Source organism: Pithys albifrons, chromosome 26 (assembly GCF_047495875.1).
Source record: "Pithys albifrons albifrons isolate INPA30051 chromosome 26, PitAlb_v1, whole genome shotgun sequence".
NCBI classification, from domain to species: domain Eukaryota; kingdom Metazoa; phylum Chordata; class Aves; order Passeriformes; family Thamnophilidae; genus Pithys; species Pithys albifrons.
This window is the reverse complement of record NC_092483.1, coordinates 2,930,034-2,952,451: the sequence shown is the minus strand read 5'-3', so window position 1 is coordinate 2,952,451 and position 22,418 is coordinate 2,930,034. Positions and strand designations below refer to the sequence as shown.

The 22,418-nt window shown below is 41.2% G+C and overlaps 1 protein-coding gene across 2 annotated transcripts in view; it reads right to left on the bottom strand.

Moving 5' to 3' along the window:
• Window positions 1-6,176: 6,176 nt before the first annotated feature.
• The window catches only part of LOC139683013 (mothers against decapentaplegic homolog 2-like), an 89,804-nt gene continuing 73,562 nt past the window's right edge, over window positions 6,177-22,418 (bottom strand). For both annotated transcript variants that reach the window (XM_071577712.1, XM_071577713.1), the window contains 5 exons: window positions 21,826-21,879; window positions 20,640-20,852; window positions 18,766-18,903; window positions 18,477-18,621; window positions 6,177-8,071 (listed from right to left, as the gene is read on the bottom strand). In XM_071577712.1, coding sequence (XP_071433813.1) covers window positions 7,948-8,071; window positions 18,477-18,621; window positions 18,766-18,903; window positions 20,640-20,852; window positions 21,826-21,879 — 674 coding nt within the window. In that variant the 3' untranslated portion in view covers window positions 6,177-7,947. The remainder of the gene's footprint in view (window positions 8,072-18,476; window positions 18,622-18,765; window positions 18,904-20,639; window positions 20,853-21,825; window positions 21,880-22,418) is intronic.

The following is a 22,418-nucleotide window of genomic DNA, read 5'->3' as shown; positions in this document are numbered from 1 at the left end:
TGGCAGCCGCCTGCGACGAACTGTCCGCTTGAGTAGCCTGTGGTGTAGACGCCGCAGTCTCACCCCCAGCTGTAGTCCCGGCCGGCAAACTCACGGGCAGCGCGGCACCGGAAACCGCTGAAGCCTGCCGGGCGCTGGTTCGAGCCCGAGTAGAAGGGACCGGCGCCAGGAGGGCAGGCGTGGGCAAACGGGTGGAAAAGAGTCCCGAAAAAACTGAGGAATTCAAACTGGAGGCGGACTCACCCGAGCCAGAAGCAGAGCCACCAGGCAATAGTGCCACAAACGCAGCGGCGGCCACTGTTCTCTCGAGCTTAATTTCGGACAGAGTGTCCCTCACCAACTTCCAAGTGGCAGCAAAACGGCCTGCCTCCTTCTATCCAGCCCCCTGTTCTTCCTAAAGGGTCTTGCCTATAGCGTCCCAAGTTTCAGGCTCAAATAAAGCGCTGGACTCGGGGAAAAAACCTTTTTGTTGAGCCCAAAGCAACAAATCTTTAAGATTCTTCGTATCGAAAGCATGTCCTGTCGTAGAAAGGAAATACTGGAAGACCTTAACTACTGCTGCCTCTTCTGATGACAGCGCAGACCCCATGTCTTCCCCCAGCCGCCCGCTCACCTTAAAAATGAAGCGGGATCCGTAGGCGACTCGTAGTCGGTCGCGAGGTGCGCACCTCTTTCCTCCTGGCTTCCGCGGGCTCGTCGCGGTCCTGCCAGACCACCGGGGCAGTGGTTACTGTCGGCCAGGCCTTCTCCACCGTCCTTCCGTGTCAATACTGCCTCTTCTTAAGGGAGCGGGGATCGGGTTAAGCAGCCATCACGGGAATTTCTTCCTCTTAGTCCGAGGGTATCAGTCAGCGTTCAGGGCGCCATTTAAAGTAAACAAACTTTCGCGGAGAGAAAGGACTTCACAAAAAAGCTTATGAAGTTTATAGTGAAGACCTTTTATTTCACACAGCACACGGTTTATATAGGGTTAGAGGTACATCTTATTGGCTAAAAAGGTCTCACCCCAACACCCTAGAACTTCTAACTGGTTAAAAGCCTATATCTCACAAGTCCGGTGTTTGTATTATCTCATCCCGATGTTTTGAGGTCCATGTCCGGAGATCAGGAAGGCAGTTGAGACATTCTCATGAAAACACTTGCAAGGAGTGACCTTTGCCTACCGGACAAACAGCAGGTGTGTGTCCTTGCAGGCTGAAGTATCAGCATGATTCTCACGGAGCTGAAGCAGTTTGGATTGCTCAGAAAATTCACTTTTTGCAAGCAATCTCACAACAGGACTCTTAGGCAGAAAATACTTCCTAAAGCAAAAACAAGTCCTAACTCCTCGTTACAAATTCTTCCGAAAGGGTATCTACTCTTACACCAGAAATGAAGGGGTTCTGACTCCCTTACAAACCCCTGGTTAATACCCACATTCTGAGAAGGGGATCCTAAATACCTTGCTTTGCTGCTGTCAAGCAGTGCATCTCTGCCCATAAGGTCCCAGACTCAAATTAGCCAGGTCGGAATGGGTTCGTCTGGTCGCCAAGTGATGTCTTTCTGAAGGTTGTGGAGATTATAAAATGAAAGGGATTCAGTGATTGTTTCTGGGTCTGCTGTTTGTGAGGGTCTCGCCTCCCCATTATCATCCACTGGGCAAACTGATTTGGTCTTTACTTTCTCTTTTGGATAGGGACAACTTCTGTTGGTTTGGGTTGTCCTGGTTTTGTTACATTCTGAGTGACCATGGTGTCAGGTGTTTTGTCCTCTTTCTTTTCCTCCTGTAGGTGCTGCATCAAAGTGAGCAGCTTTCAGTAGGCAGTGGCGAAAGCTCCGCGTGCAATCACAAGCTGCCCCTCCATAGATCTACCACATCACTTTTCCCTCACTGATCTCATCACCTTGACAGGGTCCTGCAGTTGTTCAAGGGTGAACTTCCAGGTCATTGGAGCAGAAACATTGTCCGAGAACTTGACCATGTCCTCCCACAATCCATGCCACTCAAAACTATCCATTTCTGGGGTGGTCTTCTAGACACATTCCTGACAGATCTTGGTCCTATCTTCATACATGAGAGAGAGATTAATAATGCAAACTGTTAAACATACAAAGAGTAAGGTATCTCTAACATCTAGAGGGAATTTAAACTCTTCAAAAACTGTTGTGGAGGACCTGAAGGAGAAATGGGTGAAGGAATGGGAAAAATGCTCCTCTGCCTTTCTCCCCAAAATTGTGTGCCATTATCACTAAATCTCCAAGGATAACAGCTTAGGTTAGGGTAAGAAAACAATCCTGAAAACACATTCCAAAGGAGACTTATAGGCATTGAATTTACAAGCCCACAAATCCAAGTTACGAACTGAAAATTAGCCACAGCTACCTTGGTTTTAGAACCCATTTTGAGATTAACACCTATGAATGGGAAACATGTATGCAGGAATACATGCCAAATAAACAGGAATAAATCAAACAACATGATGCTTTACAACTGTCTTGGTTTACTGACAATATGTCCCAGGAGGTGGGACCTCCGATGGAATAGAAACTCCTCACCCCTAAAATTACAAGGTGTTCAAGTGAAGTATGAAAATCAATAACGGTTTTACTAAAAAAAAAAAAAAGAACAAATCAGAACAGATCAAAACCTAAACAATTACAGAGAAAATATCAACTAAAACCACTCTTTCAGTCTATGCCACTGAGGTGGCAATGCAGTCTTGATGGAGGTCATGTGCAGAGCAAGGGTTGTGGTCGTGTTTCGCTATGGCGGACAAAAGGAGCACAGGTCGCAGGTGTCACACACACAATAGTTTATTATATCACACCAAAAAGAACATAAAGAAGGGAAAAAGAAAGAAAATAGAAGCCTCTCACTAACTACAAGTTACACAATATATATTGTAAAATCCCACCCATGGTCAGCTACCACAGGTTCCTGGCAATGTCCATAAACTTTATTACAGCTTCTAATTGGATGTTACTCACTGTCCAGATGTACTTTTGTTTAATGAGAAATTTCTCTCTCCACATTCCATTCCTATGCTTGCTTCTCTCAAATCCTCCTTACCTCACTTTGTTTTAGTTAGCTGCTAGTTTTCTCACAGAATTAATTATTCTTCGCTGGTCCCATCTGGTACCAAGAGGTACCAGCCTACCTTTAGGCCTGGAGAGCTGCCTGCAGCCCCAAACCCTTCCTAATTCAAAAAACCTTTATAATCCTCACAAGTGTGTGTGTGGGGGGGAAGTACTGGTACGTGGACTGGTGGTGAGGGATGAGCAACGGCGGTGGGCAGTGGTGGTGGGCAACAATGGCAACCATGAACAGCAATTACTCCAAGGTGGTAGGAGCAGGGCTTCAATTGGTGGGAAGCAGTGGCTTTTGGGCAGAGGCACCGGCAACATCAGTAGGAGCAGCACCGGCAGCAGCAACAGCAACAATGAATGAGAGAAATCCCACTTGGCATGGGAAGTGCGGAGCTGGGACACGGGCAAGTCTGAGCAGCAGGCCAGCAGCAAGGCAGGTGGTGTGGGGGGGGGGGCAGCAGTTAGGCAGTTCTGGGCAGTGAGCAACCAGCGAGTTCATCTGAACTACAGCCCCAGGAGCCAGAGACAGTTCTGATGGCACCAGCAATTTTATCCTTCCTAAGTTCTTGTGGCACTTCTCACGGAAACCCTCACCCCTCCTCGCCCCTCTCCCCACACAGGGGAAGAGAGGGGAGGGGTGCCCCGCACCCTCCAAAACTACTTGATGAAACAAAACAATTCAACAAGAAAATCTTCATTTATCTAAACCACAACAACCACCTAGATAGGAAACATGCACTAAAGGAACAGGGAAATACACAGAGAAGATGCTCTGCTATCAATTGACACAATTTAAAGCCACAAGTGTTCAGGCATTTGACACTGTTCTCAAAGCCTCAGCCCTGGAACAACGTCAAAATTAAATTAGGCTTTTCTTTGGAGGGGAAAGGGTTCTGAAATGTCAGCTCAACACACTCAAGTTGCCTAAAGGCAACTCAAAAATAATTTATACGCCTAGGTGTTTACATCAACTCTGATTTTTGATTATTTGGTGTAGGGGTAGATACTCTTTTTCCAGAAGATTTCACTATGAGGAGACAGTCACTTAGGAAAAGCTTTCCTGCCAAAAGAGAGACATCTTTCTCAAGACAGTTTTGATGTTCTCTCCCCCTGCATTCCAGAGAGGCTCTCAGATTCTCTGATATGTGAGGAGAGAGATAACGCTCACAGACATGTTACAGGGCCTCCATGGCCTGGAGAGGGTCGGAGTGGGCCAGCGATGATAAAGCCTGAGGAAGAACAGGTGGTTTGTTTTTTCCCAGGCTGTGCTTTGCAGCCTGGTGAAGTTTCCTTTTTAAGTTTTTAGCATTCTCAACTTAAGAATGAACTTTCTTGGATTCTTTCCACTGCCTTGGTTTTTTTGGGGGTACCCGTGTGTATCTTACTTCACACTTGGCTTTTGCAATACTATGAAAATCAAGCTCAGACAGAGCTAGTGTCAAGAGAGAGATCAGAACCCAAGCTCACAGAGCCATAGTCCAAACTTAAGGCACCAGTTATACACAGAGTTTTTCCAGCTTCACAATACAGATAAGCAGCTGGCTACCCATACTTAAAGCATCTCCACTCAAGTACTCCCTGCTTGGCAAGTATTTTATTTTACAAAACAGCCTCATTGAAAAAAAGATTCACTTTTCATTTGTACTTTGGACATCAGTACTTTGGCAGAAGAGAAGAGGGATGAAGTTACATTCCTCATGTAGCACAGGCATTCCGCATTAAGATGCTTGAGCAGGCACTGGTCAGATTTTGAAGAGCAGAACAGCAGTGGAATAAGTCAGAAAAGCACTGGATTAAGAAACAGGAGTAGGATAAGGTTACTCAAGAACTGACAAAGGCATTTAAATGAAATACAGGCAAGCAAATGTTTCAAATGCAGATAAATTCCCTTGTGCCACTAAGCTGTGGCTGAAACAGCAATTCCAGGAGACAATATTTTAGTAGTACTAACAGAAGTTAAAAAAAAGTGACATCTACACAGATTGAAATGGCCTTGCATGCAGGCAGCACCACAGGTCTACAGATGTCTGCAGCGTCCTTGTACACTTCTTGGAAGTTTGCACCAAAAAAGGGGTACAGTCAAGGTTATTAATTATAATTTTCAAGGCAAAGCAAGTAATATTGTCATAACTGAAAGAACACATACAGAAATCCATGGTAAGGGGACTACAGAATTAGGTCACCCAACTGGTTCAAGTTGCAACCTGCTCATAAATGCAATGGGAGACTTTCACCCAGACAAGTTGCTCTTATCTGTTTCACAGGTGAAAGTAAACATATGAGCTAGTAGAATGCAATTTGATAGTGGTAGGAAAAAGCAATTGCTTTAATTAACTTGATCTGGAGTAAAAGTCTGTATCACTAAACACACAGAGATCCAGAACGTTCACAACAGGTGTATGAGAAGGTGTTGTGGTTTCACCTGTCAAAATGCCAAGTATTCACCACAGGAAGGCAGCCTCCCCCCCCCTTCCAAGGGAAAGGGAGGAAAAAAAACCCTGAAATTGAAACTTAAAACAGAAAGGGTTTATGTATTTACAAAGAAAAGGGAAAATTAAAAGTAAAATGCAATATAACACATACACACAAAGGTAAGAGATAACAAACAATTCTCCACCTCTCCACTGAATAGCAAAACTGAACCACTCCGAACATCCCAATAAGGCTAACCTCTTGAGAGATACCCAAACAGAGAAAAAGCTAACAATGAAATGTTTACTTTCCTGAGATAAAGTAGCGATGGGGCGTCAGTGATGCCTAATCCTCCCAGAACAGCACAGCATGTCCACCCAGTACCACGGCCACGAGCAGAAGAAAGAAAAACTCCTACACTGTTGTTATACCCCAGTTTGCGTCATTTGGTATGAAATATTTCTTTGGTTGCTTAAGTCAGGTGACAACCTGTCCCTTCTAATCTACGTAGCACCTACCAAGGCCTACTAAAACTAAGGCCTGACTACGCCAAACTACCACAGGAGTGATTTTAACATCTAAACTACACCTTTCCAGCCACAACATGCAGGACACTTGTGCCATTTATTTCAGTGGATTAGAATGACTCCTAACCTTTAACAGAAAATATAGACAGCAATTAATAAAACAACCAACCATCATGAGAATTAAAAGTTTTATTAGTGTAATCGCATATTAGGCAAATGCAACACGCATGAAGCTTATTTCTTAGGTTCACAAGTTCTACCAATACATTAGTCTAGTGTAAAACTAGTATAAACTAGTAACTGCTTTGCCAATTTTTGAAAGGTGTCTGGTACACATTTCCAAGGCTTAATTTTTTGGTATTGCTTCTATGCCCTAGTCATTATGGCATAAAAATATCCATCACTATCATCAATTCAGCCAACAGATTAAAAGCTGTAACACTGGCCATATTTTTGTTCTCAAAGCTACCACTAGCTGTACTTACAAAGTGCAGTACTAGTGTAATGGACGAAACAATGAGAAAAACAGACAAAGGCAATCCCGCTACTGCCACAATAACAAAAGAATGACAGACAGCTAGATCACAAGCTTGCTAGTAAGGTGTATATTTTTCAAGTCAGAATAACCCTTCTATACATTTTCCTGATCTATCCCCAACCCAGACTTATTTGTAGACTATATTTCAGAATATTTTCAATATGGTACAGCTGTAGTGTCCAAGGGTTCACCATAACATGCACTGTCATGAAGAACCTAGAAGTCCTCCTTCGCTGGTCATACCTCTGCAACCACTATTCTAGAGGTTTTGCAGAAGCAACTACTTTTAATAACAAGACCCATTATGACATAATGAATGTGTATGATCTGGTATGCAAGTAAGCTATACAAAGCCATACAGATCAGAAATTTAAATTCTGTTACTGAAATATGTTAAGAAGCTGCATCTATTTAAAACCTATACGAAAGAGCAGTTTACCTTGGGAAAGGATTTTGCAAGGCATTTGGCTCCAACCTAATGATTTTTAGTAACATCTGTTAAATGAAAAAATATAGATGTAAGGGGTAAACCAATAACCTTGTGTACATAATCCAGTATCCAATGCTATGGTAAATTCTCATTCCATGAGAAAGAACACTGACTTCGATGATTCAAGGTACAAAAAAGTCCCAAATTACATCACTGCCAGCAATGCTTCTGGCATCAGATGCATCAACTCAGATAGGCATGGAAAAGTATATTCCTAGTCTGATGGATACTCGGAATTTATAATATGAATTGATTTTAGGCCCCGTTAAGTATATAAAGTGTCTTGAGATTCATCTGTGAAATCTTAAGACATTTCTTTCCCTTCCAATTGAGGGATTTTCTTTTTCCTTAAGAAGGTAGCAAAAAGTTGAGCTTTTCTACAAAGAAAGTCTGCTTTTTTTGTTTAGGACAACTCAAAAACCTTCTTATAGAAAAAATATAAAAGAATAAGGGAGTAGAGTCTTGGAATTTTATGAGAGATTTGCCCCAGTCAAAAAAACCCAAACAACTATTTATGGGAACTAAAATGTAGAACAGCACAATATTGATATTTGAGATCATGATACATTACCTGTACACACAGTTATTCATGTTATTGATAAACTATCAGGGCACTCAATTGTATACCCAATAAAAGACCATTAAGAGTCTTGAGAACAGTCCCATCTTCCTTCTGAATAAGACATTTCTATACACGAAATTTTCACCTAGTATCAGAGTACAGGAAACAGAATCCACAAGGTGCTTTATTTGATGAGACCTCAAGTGCTGTTTTAATTTTTTCTTTTTAAAAATATTTTTGGATAGTAAACAGTTCATGGGGACCTCACACAAGTACTATGACAGACGAACTGTTATATTAAGTCTGTTGATTGGATTCAATATTTAGCCCACTGGTAGCAGAGGAAGGAGTTTTACGACATGCTGGAGCAGCGTACTGAAGGGGAACCCATCTGAGTCAATACTTTGTCCAACCATTGTAGAGGTCCATTCAGATGAAGTTCAATCCAGCAAGGAGTGCTTGTTACTGTTTGCCGCCTAGAAAATAAAGAATAGGGAAGTCAGAAAGCAGCTTTAGCTGCTATAAAGTTCATCATATGATCAAATCTGTTTCCATCCATATCTCATACACAGAAAGATATAAATCCACAGCCATTACCGTAACTGTTACTAATTTTTTTCAGACACTCTTTGAAGAAAAAAATCCCCCAAAACACTCCACATCTGTAAGACACATCAATAATTACATACTTGTCTGTAATACATCGAAAATATTCCACTGGGTTTTTTTGGAGCAAATGACAAAATAAATGTATAAGTAAACTGCTAGATATTGTCAGAAACACTATGTCAAAACACAGTGTGTGTTTATACTATGCTGATGCTATCTCAAAGGAACACCAAACTTTATCTCTGATTTTCTGTAATCTTACACTTCTACCTGTGTTTTGTACTGTAACATCCTCACGCAAACAACTGAAGTAAAAATTTTGTTTCCCTTGTCTTCTATATAAACTTGCCTATAATTTTTCACAATAGAAGGTCTTAATTAAACACCATATAGCAAGTCTCAGTAAAGTTGAAGGGTTGATAATCAAAAAAGCTTCATTCCCTCTCCTATATATCCTTGTTTCAGAGACCTACTATTCAAAAATTTTCCTTTTCATCTCCAAAGTAAAAAAATCAGTATTGGACATACTCTGCTTGAGAAATCCTGTTATTTCACTGTACCCACTCCAGGCATGGGAGTTTTCCCAAACTAGACTAACAAGACTACTGTTGCTAAGCCAGTTTTTCCTAGTAATTCTAGCTATCCCAAAGTCAAAGCATGAAGGCATTAAGATTCAAAGGCAGCAGATTAGTCAGACACACCCAGTCCCTTCATTTTTATGGTTGGCACTACAATTCTTCGCTTTAAGGAAATCTGTTTATGTAAATGGAGAAACTGAAAAGGCAGAAAGATTAAGCCACTGAGAAGATGAATTTCCAAAGTTTTCTGTGGTTTCACATTTTCTACGAGAAGAAAGTAGCTGAGGTCTGTGCGCTCTCAGCACTCTAAAAAAACTGTTATCTTAGCCCTAAATGCCTATGCTGAAACAGTGATCCAATAGAATAACAATCTAAATCACAGGAAATATAATTCCATTTACTCTAGAATCCTTTCTCAAAGAAGGAAGTTCATTATTCCAATGCTGTTAACTCCCCTACAATGTGTTCCACAACACATTTCCTCAAAATTTTATAACTGGTTCTGTTCAACAACCCTGGCTTTGCACTACACTGTCAGAAGTTAATAAAATAGCGACAGTCGCTTAGAGGCTGTCTCAAAGCTAAAACTCAGCCTTTTTTACACACGGATTTCCAGTTCACATATCACTTATAAGCTTGGTAAATAAATAAAATGTACCACCTTGCCACACCTGTGCATTTACACACATACACATAGAATGTAAGTAATGCTTTGGCTTCGCCCAAGCCTGTTCTGTGAGAAACCTTTTGACATAATGATGAAGCACAAAAGTTTTAACAAGAATGATGGATTTTACAGTGCTTCCTGGTCTATTTTGACATTTCAGACTACATTAATTTAAATTCAAGGTTGTGTTTGCAGGAAACACATTCTATTTCTCAGGTTATCCATGACTGTGAAACATGTGCTGCAATTAAACAAGCAAAGAGAGTGAAGCCCATGTGGTATGGTGGACGCTGGGATAAGTATAAGTATGGGGAGGCTTGGCAAGTTGATTATATCACACTGCCACAGACTCACCCCGGTATCTCAACATCAAAGCAGCCAGGTAAGAATCTATTTTAATTCTCGTACCTGGGCTTTGAGCTTAGAAGTAGATTCACTGTCCCACTTCTTCATGTCTATTGGAGAACATACATTTTCACGCTAGCGACCCAAAGACAGATTCACAGGTGCCAGCTTCTAAGATAAGAATGGAATTTGTTTGGAGACCTTGGGCTCATGCAGAAGCAAGAGAAGAAGCCTGCTAAACTCCGCGGAGGAATACATCTAAAGAGCTCTGTTTCAAAGTTAAAAATAAGTTACATAAAGACTGCTTGGATCCAGCATTTTTATGAAATACATATTACTTAATATTTAGCTATAGCTGCGTGATGTTGGACAGTTTGTATGGTGTGTGTAAGTTTTAGAATTGTGTGTAACTGTGTGAGAAAATAGTTCTAGATATAGCCCTTCTTATAGCTAGTGAAATCCCTGCACAGGAATGGATAAAAATTGTTAATGTAAAACAGTTTGCCCCTTTTTTCCACGATTCCTCAAGTAGCTGTAACCCATGACGAAGAGGACTTTGAATAAACTACCAGAAAAATTATAATTAGATGCAGTCAAGGTGTTTTATTCAACAAATAGGGGCTGCTGCCTGTATCAGGAATTAAGAGTATTGACATTTTGGTCTGTGTTTTTTCTCATGCCACCTGTGAAAGATATATTCTTTTCCTGCCAAGTTCCAGAGAACAAAAGCTGATAAAGTGAAGGCTTCGTCCTTGAAGACAGTTTGCATAAACTAAAGGTAATTGAGTCTCTCCTATTGGTTGATGGCCTTTGGAGGACAGGTGAAGGAGAGAGCGAGGAAGAGAAAAGAGGGCAGAGCCTGAGACCTCTATCTGGGCGGTTCTGGCCACACCTCCCTAGGTAGATGTCATCGGCAGGCTCAATAAAGGTTGAGAGGACTCCTGCCGACACCTAGAAGATGTAGTCCCTGCCTTTGGGGGAGTGTCCTGAGTTAGTAAGACAACCTAGGTGAGTAATCCTCAGGTGAGCAAGGGATATTTACAAGTAGGGCTCCTGTTTTCCTCCTCTCTCTCCCTTTGAGTTCCCTGTATTTGGCCACCTCTGCTAATAAAGATACTGTTTCTGAACTCTAGATGGTGCTTAGTCTCACTTTTTCCAGCATCTTTAGAACCTACCATGTTACATTGCCACTCAGGCCCACTGAAAACTGTGTCTGTTAGAGACTCAGGCATCTCGACAAATAGCATGCTTGAACAGGGACCCCAGTTTAGATCTCTAATATTTAGAGATGGACTGAGGAGACCTCAGACTCAAAGGTTCCAGTAACAGGCCTGGAGCTTCAGTGACGCAGCACGATCAGGAGAAAGAGAAAGAAGGCGCCTCATTCCTGCTTTCTAAAAAAACAGGTGAGCTGATCGTGAAGGGGAGGAAAAAAAAAAAAGCTTGAAATGAAAGCTTAAAGAAAAATGGGGTTAAACATGTCCTCTGAGCAGAAAAATGTTTATGAAGTTATCAAACGCATACTCAAGGAGTACAGTTCTAGGCTGCAGGATCAGCTATTACAGAATCTCTTCCTTTGGGCTAAGAAATATCAGCCTAATTTGACTTTCTCTAATGTTTTTGACGTTGAGGAGTGGGTTAAAATCAGAACGGCCCACTGGTACGCGGGGACAAAGGGAAATGAGACAGTCGCCGGTAGTTTAAAACTGTAGTGCTCAGTATTTGGAACTCTTAAAGAGAGATCTTCTAAGCAAGCACCACTCCCAGAGCAAAAACAAACTGAGATTGCTATCTTACATAAAAAACAAACTTGCAAATTGAGAAGCGTGTCAGACAGGAAAACTCCGCCTTCGGGAGTGGGAGGGAAGAGCAACTTCAAAGATCACAGCCGTAGGTCAAGTTTTATTATCTCCATCTCTCCCTCTCCCTGTGCCAAGCCCTGAGCCAGCACCTGCAGCCGCTCTAGACCCGTTTCACTCCATTCCTCCCTCTGAGAGGTCCCTGGGACTCCCCGCACAGCCAGTTCAAGAATTTTTTGCTGTGTCATTTCAAGATGGCGCCAACCTCCTCCAAGAGGGGAGGAACAATCACACACCCAGAAGCTCACTCTCTAGTAAATCCGACTTCCTGTCACGTGCTTCCGTTCTCACAAAGCACTACTGGGAAATGAAGTCCAAATACATCAGACAAAACCAAAACCTAATTCCTGTTGACACAACAAAGAGCTGTACTAAATACAACACACAGCAGCCGAGACACATTCCCAGCACAGCACGGTGCAGCCACAAGCCTTATGACCAAAGCCCTTGTGGTAGTTTTGGCTTTAGTTTCAGCTAGGCCACAATTCAGTAGGCCCAAAGGATGTGACATAAATTAGAAGGGACAAGCATCACATGATTTAAGCAACCAAAGAGGTATTTCATATCATCTGACATCATCAAGAAACATCAAGAAGTATAAAAAGAGAGGGAGGTGTAGCTTCTGTCTATTTTGCTCTTCGCCTTGGACCTGTGAAGACGCACTGCCCTGCCTCTCCCAAGATTAGGCCTTGCCACCATCCCTGCTCTGTTATCTAGGGAAGTGAGCATTTTTCTTGTTAATTTTTCTCCTCTCTTTCTGGGAGTTTTCTCTGGAAGAGTTTTTGGGAGGTTTTCTGGGGTTTGAGTGGTTGGAATCTGTATTATTAGGTTGGGCGACTCAGTGAAGGTGTTATTATTTCTTTTCACATTTGTATATATATGTCTTATATTATATTCTGTTTTAAATTTTATTTTCTTCTGTGTAAATATGCAAACCAAGTTTGAGTTTCCAGTTTTTTCCCTTTCTCCTTTTTCTCGTCAGGGGGAGGGAGGCTGACGCTCTGTATTAGGCAGCTAGCATTTTGCCAGCTCAACCCAAGACAGCCTTGAAGTCGATCATGAAAATATGAAGTGGCCCCTGCCCAGAGCGAAGCAGAAAGCAACAAGAAAAGCCTGCATTTTGCACTCGCCGCCACAAGATGTCACACTTTACCAAGAAATGCCATTCTAAATCAATTCCCTTGCTCGATTTGGTTCTTGCTAAAAAGAAACTTAGCATTGCAAGCATTTAATAACTTGGGGAAAGGTTTTTGCTTTTGTCTCCACAGATTGAAGCCATCAATGGATACCTTCACAGTGCCTCTTGACTGAACCAGCCTAGTCAGCAGAACATTTGGGTGACACTTGCAAATGCAACAGAATCTTCCTTTTAATAGCCCTTAATAGATTGTTTTTATTTGTTGCGATGTTCTAACCTCCACAAGGCACAATTACTACAGTGTGCCAATGATCAAAGCTTTAAAAATAGCTTTCTTCAAATTTCAATAGAGCTTAAGAGATTAATGTAATGGGCAGCTTGACTGCACCTTTTTGCTTTCAATTTGATCCCTCAGATTCAAATCCAAATCATTTGGCAATTGATGTATCTCTGTCTGACACATATTAGAATGCTAGTTTTTGGTGCAAATCAAACACCTCTGTGACAGTCAAATCTGAAGTGATACCTCTTGGTTTACCTAAGGGTGTCTTTAATTTGTGGATCAAGAGTGTGGAAAGACATTCCCATTAGAGCAAAAGGAGGACTGTGTACATTGAGAAAATTAACTCCATTAATTCCTCTTAAATTATCAAAAGGTGCCCACATTCAGAAAAGACAGAAAAGATTCATGGAATGATATAACAAAAATTGTAATTTCAAGGTAGACATGTGGGGACCCACTGCAAGAGTCTTCTCTAGCATTATATCTGGAATTGGAACAGCTCAAGCATTGACCTCTAGACAGATTAGGTTGTTGGCTTGCCAAAGAAGACAATGCTACAATTGCAGTAATCCAAGCCTTGGTAACAGATATAAACTTAGTCAGAAAGGCCACATTACAAAATAGAGCAGCTATAGACTTTCTTCTTCTAGCTCATGGTCATGGCTGCAAAAAATTTGAAGGCATGTGTTGCATGAATCTCTGATCATTCAGAGACAGTTTACCAAAGCATTGCTCAGTTGAAAAATTTAACAGTACACCTTACAAGAAGTAAAGACCTGAGCTTGAACAATCTGTTTAGTTGAGTAGACATATTCAACCTTAGTCCAAGACTCAAGAGAATTGTTGTTTTACTCTTAACCGTGATCTGTGTGGTTTTTGCTGAGGTTTTAATGCTTCATTTAGAAAATAAAAAAGGGGAATTGTTGGAGAACATAACACATTTTCAGGCTAGCGACCCAAAGACAGATTCACAGGTGCCAGCTTCTAAGATAAGAATGAAATGTGTTTGGAGACCTTGGGCTCATGCAGAAGCAAGAGAAGATGCCTGCTAAACTCCACGAAAGAATACATCTAAAGAGCTCTTTTTCAAAGTTAAAAATAAGTTACATAAAGACTGTGTGGAACTAGCAATTTTATGAAATATATATTACTTAATATTTAGCTATAGCTGTGTGATATTGGATAGTTTGCATGGTGTAAGTTTTAGAATTGTGTGTAACTGTGTGAGAAAATAGTTCTAGATATAGCCTTTCTTGTAGCTAGTGAAATCCCTGCACAGGAATAGATATAAAGTGTTAATGTAAACATAGTTTGCCCCTTCTTTCCACAATTCCTCAAGTAGCTGTAACCCATGATGAAGAGGACTTTGAATAAACTACCAGAAAAATTATAATTAGATGCAGTCAAGGTGTTTTATTCAACAAATAGGGGTTGCTGCCTCTCAGGCCCACTGAAAACTGTGTCTGTGGAGAAACAGGCGTCGCGACAATGTCTTCCCCCTGGTCATGCAAAAAGGACCATAGTTCACTACGAGACTCACACTTGGGGTTTGCGCTCTGTCGGGGTGGGGCAGGAGAAGTAAGCCGGTTTCTTGGGCTATAGGACCTCTCTCTAATGTAGATACTCTCTGGAGTGTAGTCACACTGACGGTGGGTAAGATCGATAAAATTGGAGCTGTCTTCAACACAGAATTCAATTAAGAACTAGTCCCTCCGGTCATGCCACTTCACTGTCTTGGACTCCAGGTCATACTGGAGTTCTAACATATCTGGCACAGCGACACTCAGCGGTGGGGTAACTTCATTCAGGCCACGATAGCCCACAGTCAATCTTCCATCCTCCATCAGACTTATGCACAGGCCAGATGGGGCTGTTGAAGGGTGAGTGGGTCTTGCTGACCACCCCTTGACTGTACAGTTCACGGATCATTTTATGGATGGGGATCACAGTATATCTGTTTGTTCAGTATTGTTGTTGATGCACAGTTGTAGTGGCAATTGGCACTTGCTGATCTTTGACTCGCAACAATCCCACAACAGAGGGATCTTCTGAGAGGCCAGTCAGAGTAGATAATTAAGTCTCTCTGTAGCTACTGCAGCTACACCAAAAGCCCATCGATACCCCTTTGGATCTTTGAAGTATCCTCCTTTGAGGTAGTCCATGCCAAGGATACGAGGGGCATCTGGGCCAGTCACAATGGGATGCTTTTCCCATTTGTCTCCTGTTAAACTCCCTTCAGCTTCTAACACTGATAATTCCTGGCTTCCCCCTGTCACCCCAGAGATCCAGATGGGCTCTGTGCTTCTATGTCTCGATGGCATCAATGTGCATTGTGCACCTGTATCAACTAAAGCTCGGTATCCCTGTGCATCCGATGTGCCAGGCCATCAAATCCACATAGTCCAGTAAACCCGGTTATCCCTTTGCTCCTCCTGGCTGGAGGCAGGGCCGCCCTATTACTGTTCATGGTCAGAGTATTCACCATCTCACCTTAGTGATGTTCTGCCAGAGGCTCCTCCATCAGAATTGAAGGAGTTGGTCCTTTCGTGTCTTGGAGATTGCTGTCTCTTTTCCAGGGTCTCTGCCTCAACTATGTGGACAGCTGTCTGGGGTTTAAGTAGGTGTAGGCCTAAATTTAGGCTTTAGTTTCAGAGTAGGCCTTAGATTACCAGCTGACTCGAGCTGAGTTAGGCCAGCTGACAGCTGACTTCTACTGGCCAATGGTATTCCATACCATATTCTGACGTCACCTCAAGTATAAATACAGTAGAGTAAGGAGGAGTTCTCTCAGTTCCCATCATGGCCGAGATAGAGGCAGGACACGCTGCCGCTGTCCTGCTGTGGTGGGCCTTGCTGCTGCTACGCGGCTATGTCGCATTGTGTTTGAGTTTGGGGAAGTAAACATTTTATTGTTATTCTCTCTTTCTTTTCCTTGCTGGGTGTCTTTTGTGGTGCTTTATGGATCTGGAGGGACGGGATCTGTTTTCGGTGGGAGGTAGAGGATTGTTGTTATATCTAACTTGTGTAGGTGTGTGTTATATTGTAGTTTACTTTTAGTTTTCTCTTTTCTGTATAAATATATAAACCTGTTTTTTTTTCTCCCTTTTCTCAGTGTGGGGAGGGAGACTCACTCTGTGTTCGGCAGTTGGCATTTTGCCAGCTCAACCGAACACAACAGCCTTTTTACCAGCTTTCTTCCATTTATGCCCTGATTGGGCAGGGCCAGCTTGGTTAACAGAGCCTCTAGTGTTGACTAACCATGTAGCCTTTCCTGGGTGCTGATCCCAGTTCTTAAAAGTTCCCCCACCCAATGCCTTCAGAGTGGTTTTCAACAGTCCATTACACTGCTAAACCTTCCCAGCAGCTGCTGCATGGTATGGCATGTGATACACCCATTCAATGCCATGCTCCTTTTCCCAGGTGGTAACCAAACTGTTCTTAAAATGAGTCCCATTGTCTGACTCAATTCACTCTGGAGTGCCGTGCCACCATAGAATCCGCTTTTTAAGACCCAAGATGGTATTTTGGGCAGTGGCATGAGGCACTGGATATGTCTCTAGCCATCCAGTGGTTGCTTCCACCATGGTGATAAGGGGGCGAGAAGAATGTGTCTTCTTGCTTTAATCACAACTTCAGCACAACTTAAAAATTTTGTGCATCAGTAATTTATAAGCATCATCTTAAACAGAGATGCAAAGAAACTAGTTCAGCATTATGCCAGAAATCAGTTTCTGTGCTGTTCTGGCAGTGTTTGCACTGCAGCTTTTTCAATCCTATGATCTCTGAATGGTTTATAGACTACTAACAACCAACATTCTCCCTCCTTTGAAACAACTTTACCAAAAGGCTCCCCACTGTTTTAATTCAGCACTTAGACTCCATTCACTTCAAGTTGTCTTCATATAATCTGACTAAGCCTCTCTTCTTTTGTGATTTGAATATTGTATTTAATTATGTGTAAATGTATACATATTTCTTTTGAGCCAAATCCAAGAATTCTTTAAATTTGAGTCAGATTCTTTCTTGTGTACCTCTTGCTAACAAAGAGGTATTGATATGTCAGACTTCATTCTTTAAGTGGACAATTTCTAGAGAGGTTTAATGGATTTGTTGAAATAGAGAATACAATTGGAATCTATTCAAAAAGCAGATAAAAGGCTATTTTTTCCACTAAAAAAATTGGTCTTAGCAGTTTTACTACATAAACAGTCATCTTACTCCTGCAAAGTTTTTCCATTACAAGTTCCAAAATATTTGCCATCCCTTAAATGTATGTTCTCCAGCTGTTTCATTCTGCAGAATGCACTCCAAATTACTCCAATTCTTTCTGTCAGATACTATTAACTGCATCCCACACCACAACCTAATGAACTCGTCATACTCCATGCAGAACAGGACAGAGACCAAAATGACTAAACATCTAACAAACAGCAAATAATCTCACAGCACAAACTGTGAAACTTCTAGATGTTGTCAGTGATTTTGCCATATGTATTGGGTTTCTGTGGCCAGGTATTGGTAGTGGGGGGACTACAGGGGTGGCTTCTGTTAGAAGCTGCCAGAAGCTTCCCCTAAGTCTGGTGCAGCCAGCTCCAGGATGGGCTTACTGTCGCTGGCCAAGTTCGAGCCAATCAGGAATGATAGTAACGCCTCTGTGATAACATATTTAAGAAGGGGAAGAAAGTTATTGCACAGATGTAAATTGCAGCCAGGGAAGAGCAGCCAGAACACGTGAACAATGTGGACACCAAGATCAGTGCGGAAGCAGAGGAAGGACTCCTCTCCCTGACAGCAGCAAAACCAACAACTGACTGTGACCCCCATTCCCATCTCCCTGCACTGCTGGGGGGGAGGAGGCAGAACTTGGAAGGAAGGAGGAGTGGGGGGAACGTGTTTTTAAGATTGTTTTACTTCTCACTCTTTTGTTCTGATTCTGCCAGTAATAAATTAATTAATATCTCCACTTTGAGTCTGTTTTTCCCATGATGGTCATTAGTAAATGACCTCTCCCAGCTCTTAACTCACGAATCCTTCCTTGTATTTTCTCTCCTCTGTCCAGTTGCAGAGTGAAGGGAGAGAGCGGCTTTAGTGGGTACCTGGCATCTAGCCAGGGTCAACCCACTACACCATAATAAGCAAGCAGGACTAAGCAAGGAAACAGAATTTTGACAACATTCCTTGCTCAACAGTTGATTGCAATACTAAAATCAGTTTCTGCTCTTTATAACTTACAAGCTCCATAGCTGATGGGGAAGAAAAAGGAAAATATGGGTTCAACTTGCAGACAGCATATCTACAATAGCAGTAAGAAGCCTGTAGGTACAGCTTTCAAACCAGACAGAAATAGTGCATTAGTGAAAGAAGAAAAATTAACTCTAAAATGAAAAGTAAAAGTTTCTTACCTGTATTCAGCTCCCCATCCTTTAACAAAACTCATTCTTATTGTACACATTCTAGTAAGCTGATAAACTGCTTCAAAACCCTGATTCACAGATTGAGCCAGAAGAGCAGCAAATTCTTGGTTATTAAAGATTTTTAGATTGCATCCTATAAAGAAGTCCAAAGAGTAAAATCAATGAATACTTGTGTTTACTACAGAGAAGCCCAAAACTATGAAGAAACTATGAAAAGGAAAGCACATGTCCAGGGAATATATTCAGTGAATATTTTCCCATAAGGTAGGCTACTAACCTGGTGGAATTTTGCACACAGTTGCAGGATGCCAGCCATATCTTTGATTACAGTTAGGGCTCTGAACAAAAATTGCGCTATCGCTTAAGCACTCAGCAAAAACTTCTCCACCAATGTAATAGAGACGCACTCCCCTCCCTGTAGTGGAATTCCAAGGAACTCTAGTTATTATATGACCCAAGCAGATTAACAAACAAAAGAGTATTTTTTTTCAGAGAAGGCCAAGGTTTTTCTTTCTTTACAACAGAAATCAATTATCTACAGGACCACAAAGCTAGGCTGACACCTGTAGCAGGAGTAGAACACAATTAACTTCCAGTTTTCTCCCATGAACACACAATATTTGAAGAAGCAGAATAATTTTTGGTCAAGAGTGAGACAGAATTTTTTAGTCATGTAATGGCTTGTAACCAAATCTAAGTTAGAAAGCAATGTTCACTACCAAATAACTTTTTCACTTGAAGAAATACCAAAATTGAAATAAAAAGATTAGATTCAACAGAATTAAAACTTGTGCTAGTATTAAAGCATTGTATGTGAGGCAGCAGAGGCCACTATGGCAAAAAAGGAAAATACAGTGTACCACTTCAACACTCTGCTTACATGCACCCACAGTATTTCATAACCCACTGCATACCCCTTCTCTGTACTACTTTAACAAAACCAACAGGACTTCATTTAGCCCTATTACAACAAAATACCCATAAGAAACCTTATTGTTCACTTTTAAATTGTGATTTTGTTCTCTCTGTTTGAGTGGAAAAAACCTGTATGGGTTATTTCTAGCAGAAGATAAGTAATGTACAATTGATCTCTCAAAGAAAACTATTTATAATTAACAGGTCCTTTAAAGGTCATAGTTTCTATTCCCCTTTAAAACAATTTTTCAAACAAAATGTGAGCTGCCCTATTAAAACAAGTGAGAGCTCCTTACATTTTTGCTTTTCCTCATCATTGATCATTTTGATCAGTGAGCACAGGCATAGCCTGGGCTTTTGCACATCTAAAATTTTATTAGAAAAGCATTTGGATTTGGCATAGAGGGAATCAGAAAGTTCTACTAAAGAGGCTGAAATTTTTACTAAAAATAAAACCAAAAAGCCTTATGAATGTTGCTAAATAAAAGAATCCAGAAAAAAAAGGTAGTTTATTGAAGAACCTAAAGCCAAGACGCAGCATTGTGGAAAACAATATTCTTTACTAACCATTACAAAGAAAATCTTAATCATGTCAAAACAGCACGTTAACTCGACTGCAGCTTTTCCCATTTCACAAAAGCATTCAAGTACTACCAATGTCCATTTTGCATTTTATAAATTAGAATAAGCAACATGCTAATATTTTGTAATTAAAGCGTAAATTTCAATTATAAGCAACTCTGAATATAAATGCTACCTAGGGCAGAGCAGTCCAACAAGGAGCCTGAAAGCCAAAAACCTGCCCTTTGGGATACTTTGGTATGTCATCTTTTTCCAGAAGGCAGAGAACAGCAATTGAGCAACAGAAACAGTTGAGTGGCTTTCTCCTGTACCACTTCCAGCCTGACAGCTGTGTGACTGCTGATTGAGGAAAGAAAGGGAGCTCCTTTCAGCTTCAGCCATCACTACATCTCTTCCCAATTGCAACAGGCTGTGGTAAGAGAAGCTGCTATATTTCTCCCCAATTTCAGAAGCAGCAACCTCTCTGTCTTTCCACTTCTGTCCTTAGCAAGAGAGAGCAAGCTGTCCTTGGCAAGCTCCGAGAGAGAAGTTCTATGGCTGGCTGCACAAGGGTGAAAGGAACCCAACACACAGATCTGCCCATCTTACCAGGATCATTCCAGATAATTTAATGTCTAAAATGAAATTAAATATTTAAAGATCAGAGATCTTTACCTATGTGTCGCCTTGTCATTTCCACTGTAGCATTTCTGTTTACATTGGAAAGTAAACCTAGACAAAATCGTTCTGAATTTGATGGATCTGTAAAGCCATCTACAGTCAGGGAAGGCTGGGATGCATGGAAAGTTTCTCCCACTCTTTGATTCAATTCATAATATGCTATTGAACACCAAAATGCAGGCTCTGAGTAAGTAACTGGTTGCAAGTCTAAAAAAAAATATTAAAAAACAAACTTAATACAGAATTTGAGGCTGAAAATAAATCTATATGCCCTGCTATTTGTCTCTCCCAGAAATGACAGCAGTAGTCTCTTCAATTTATATTTTGCTTGCTGTCATTTTTATCTACCCCAGTAAACAGAATGGAATTCAATCTTTCACACAAGGGAAGGAGGAGGGGAAGAAGGGGTAATTTAATCTGACCACAGCTCATTTAATTCAGTACTTGCATTTTGCTCGGCAAAATGATAAAGCTAATGGTGCTGTGAGTGCCAGACGTTGTGACATTTCTGTTGCTTTTCTATAACTTGCAAACATTTAAACTATCAAACACTGAACCACATAAAGAAAAAAATATTAATATGAAAATGTTTCCTTGTATTACACTAGATCTTATACTGTCTCTTTATCTAAAAGCAGTTCTAAGCTCCTATTACTTTCCCCTATGAGAGTTCAGTATTTTCCCTGAGTATCTTCAGCTTTTTCTGAGCTGCTTCCTCTTTTTACCTACCCTAATTATTTAATCAGTGTTCTGAACAGCATTTTTCTGTCACCATTCCTTCAATAAAACTAACTAACATGGGAGCAACAATTGTATTGCGGTTACAGGTGAAACAGTACATGAGAAGAGCAGCAGAACACATACAAGGGAGTCAGCAAGTCTGGGCAGCACTATGGATTGGCTAACGTCCTTTAAACTATTTATTTTATAAATGCTAGTCCTGCACACACAACCATATTTTTCTTTCTCTTTGCTAGGAACTAAACAGTTACAGAAATAGAGTAACAGTTAACAAGTTATCAACCCAGTCCTATTATGTTTATCATCAGCAAGCCAACCCAACAGTCTCCTCCTAATACAGTTCTTAATTTTTTAAAGTACATTTTAATTTTTAATTATTTATATATATATAAAGAAGAGTCATCACACAGAGAAATAACTAAAAGTATTTCCAGCTTACCCAGGCTATGATTAACTGGAGAAAGAGTACTAGGAGACAGCTCTGCTGGAGATCCTGTTGAAGCAATACAGATTGTTTCAGATAGGTAGGTACAATCATTATCTAGATATAGTTTTACATTGAAATTCTTTGAAATAAGAAACCTCAGAAATCCTAACACCACTTTTCCAGCATATCACACACTTATTATGAATTAGGACTGCATTTAATTTTCCAGACTCATGGGAAGCTATCCCTCCTCATAAAGACTCAATTAACATCTTAGTGTGTATTTGGCAGAGCTTTCACTTCATGCATACTCTGTGAACATAACTTTATTTATGTGCTTGTCATAAAATCACAGAATGGTTTGGGTTGGAAAGGACCTTAAAGATCACCTGTTTCCAACCCCCCTGCCATAGGCAGGGATACCTTCCACTAGACCAGGTTGCTCCAAGCCCCTTCCAACCTGGCATTGAACACTGCCAGGGATGGGGCAGCCACAGCTTCTCTGGGCAACCTGGTCCAGTGCTTCACTACCCTCATAGGAAAGAATTTCTTTCTAATATCTAATCTAACCCTGCCCTCTGTCAGTTTGAAGCCATTCCCCCTTG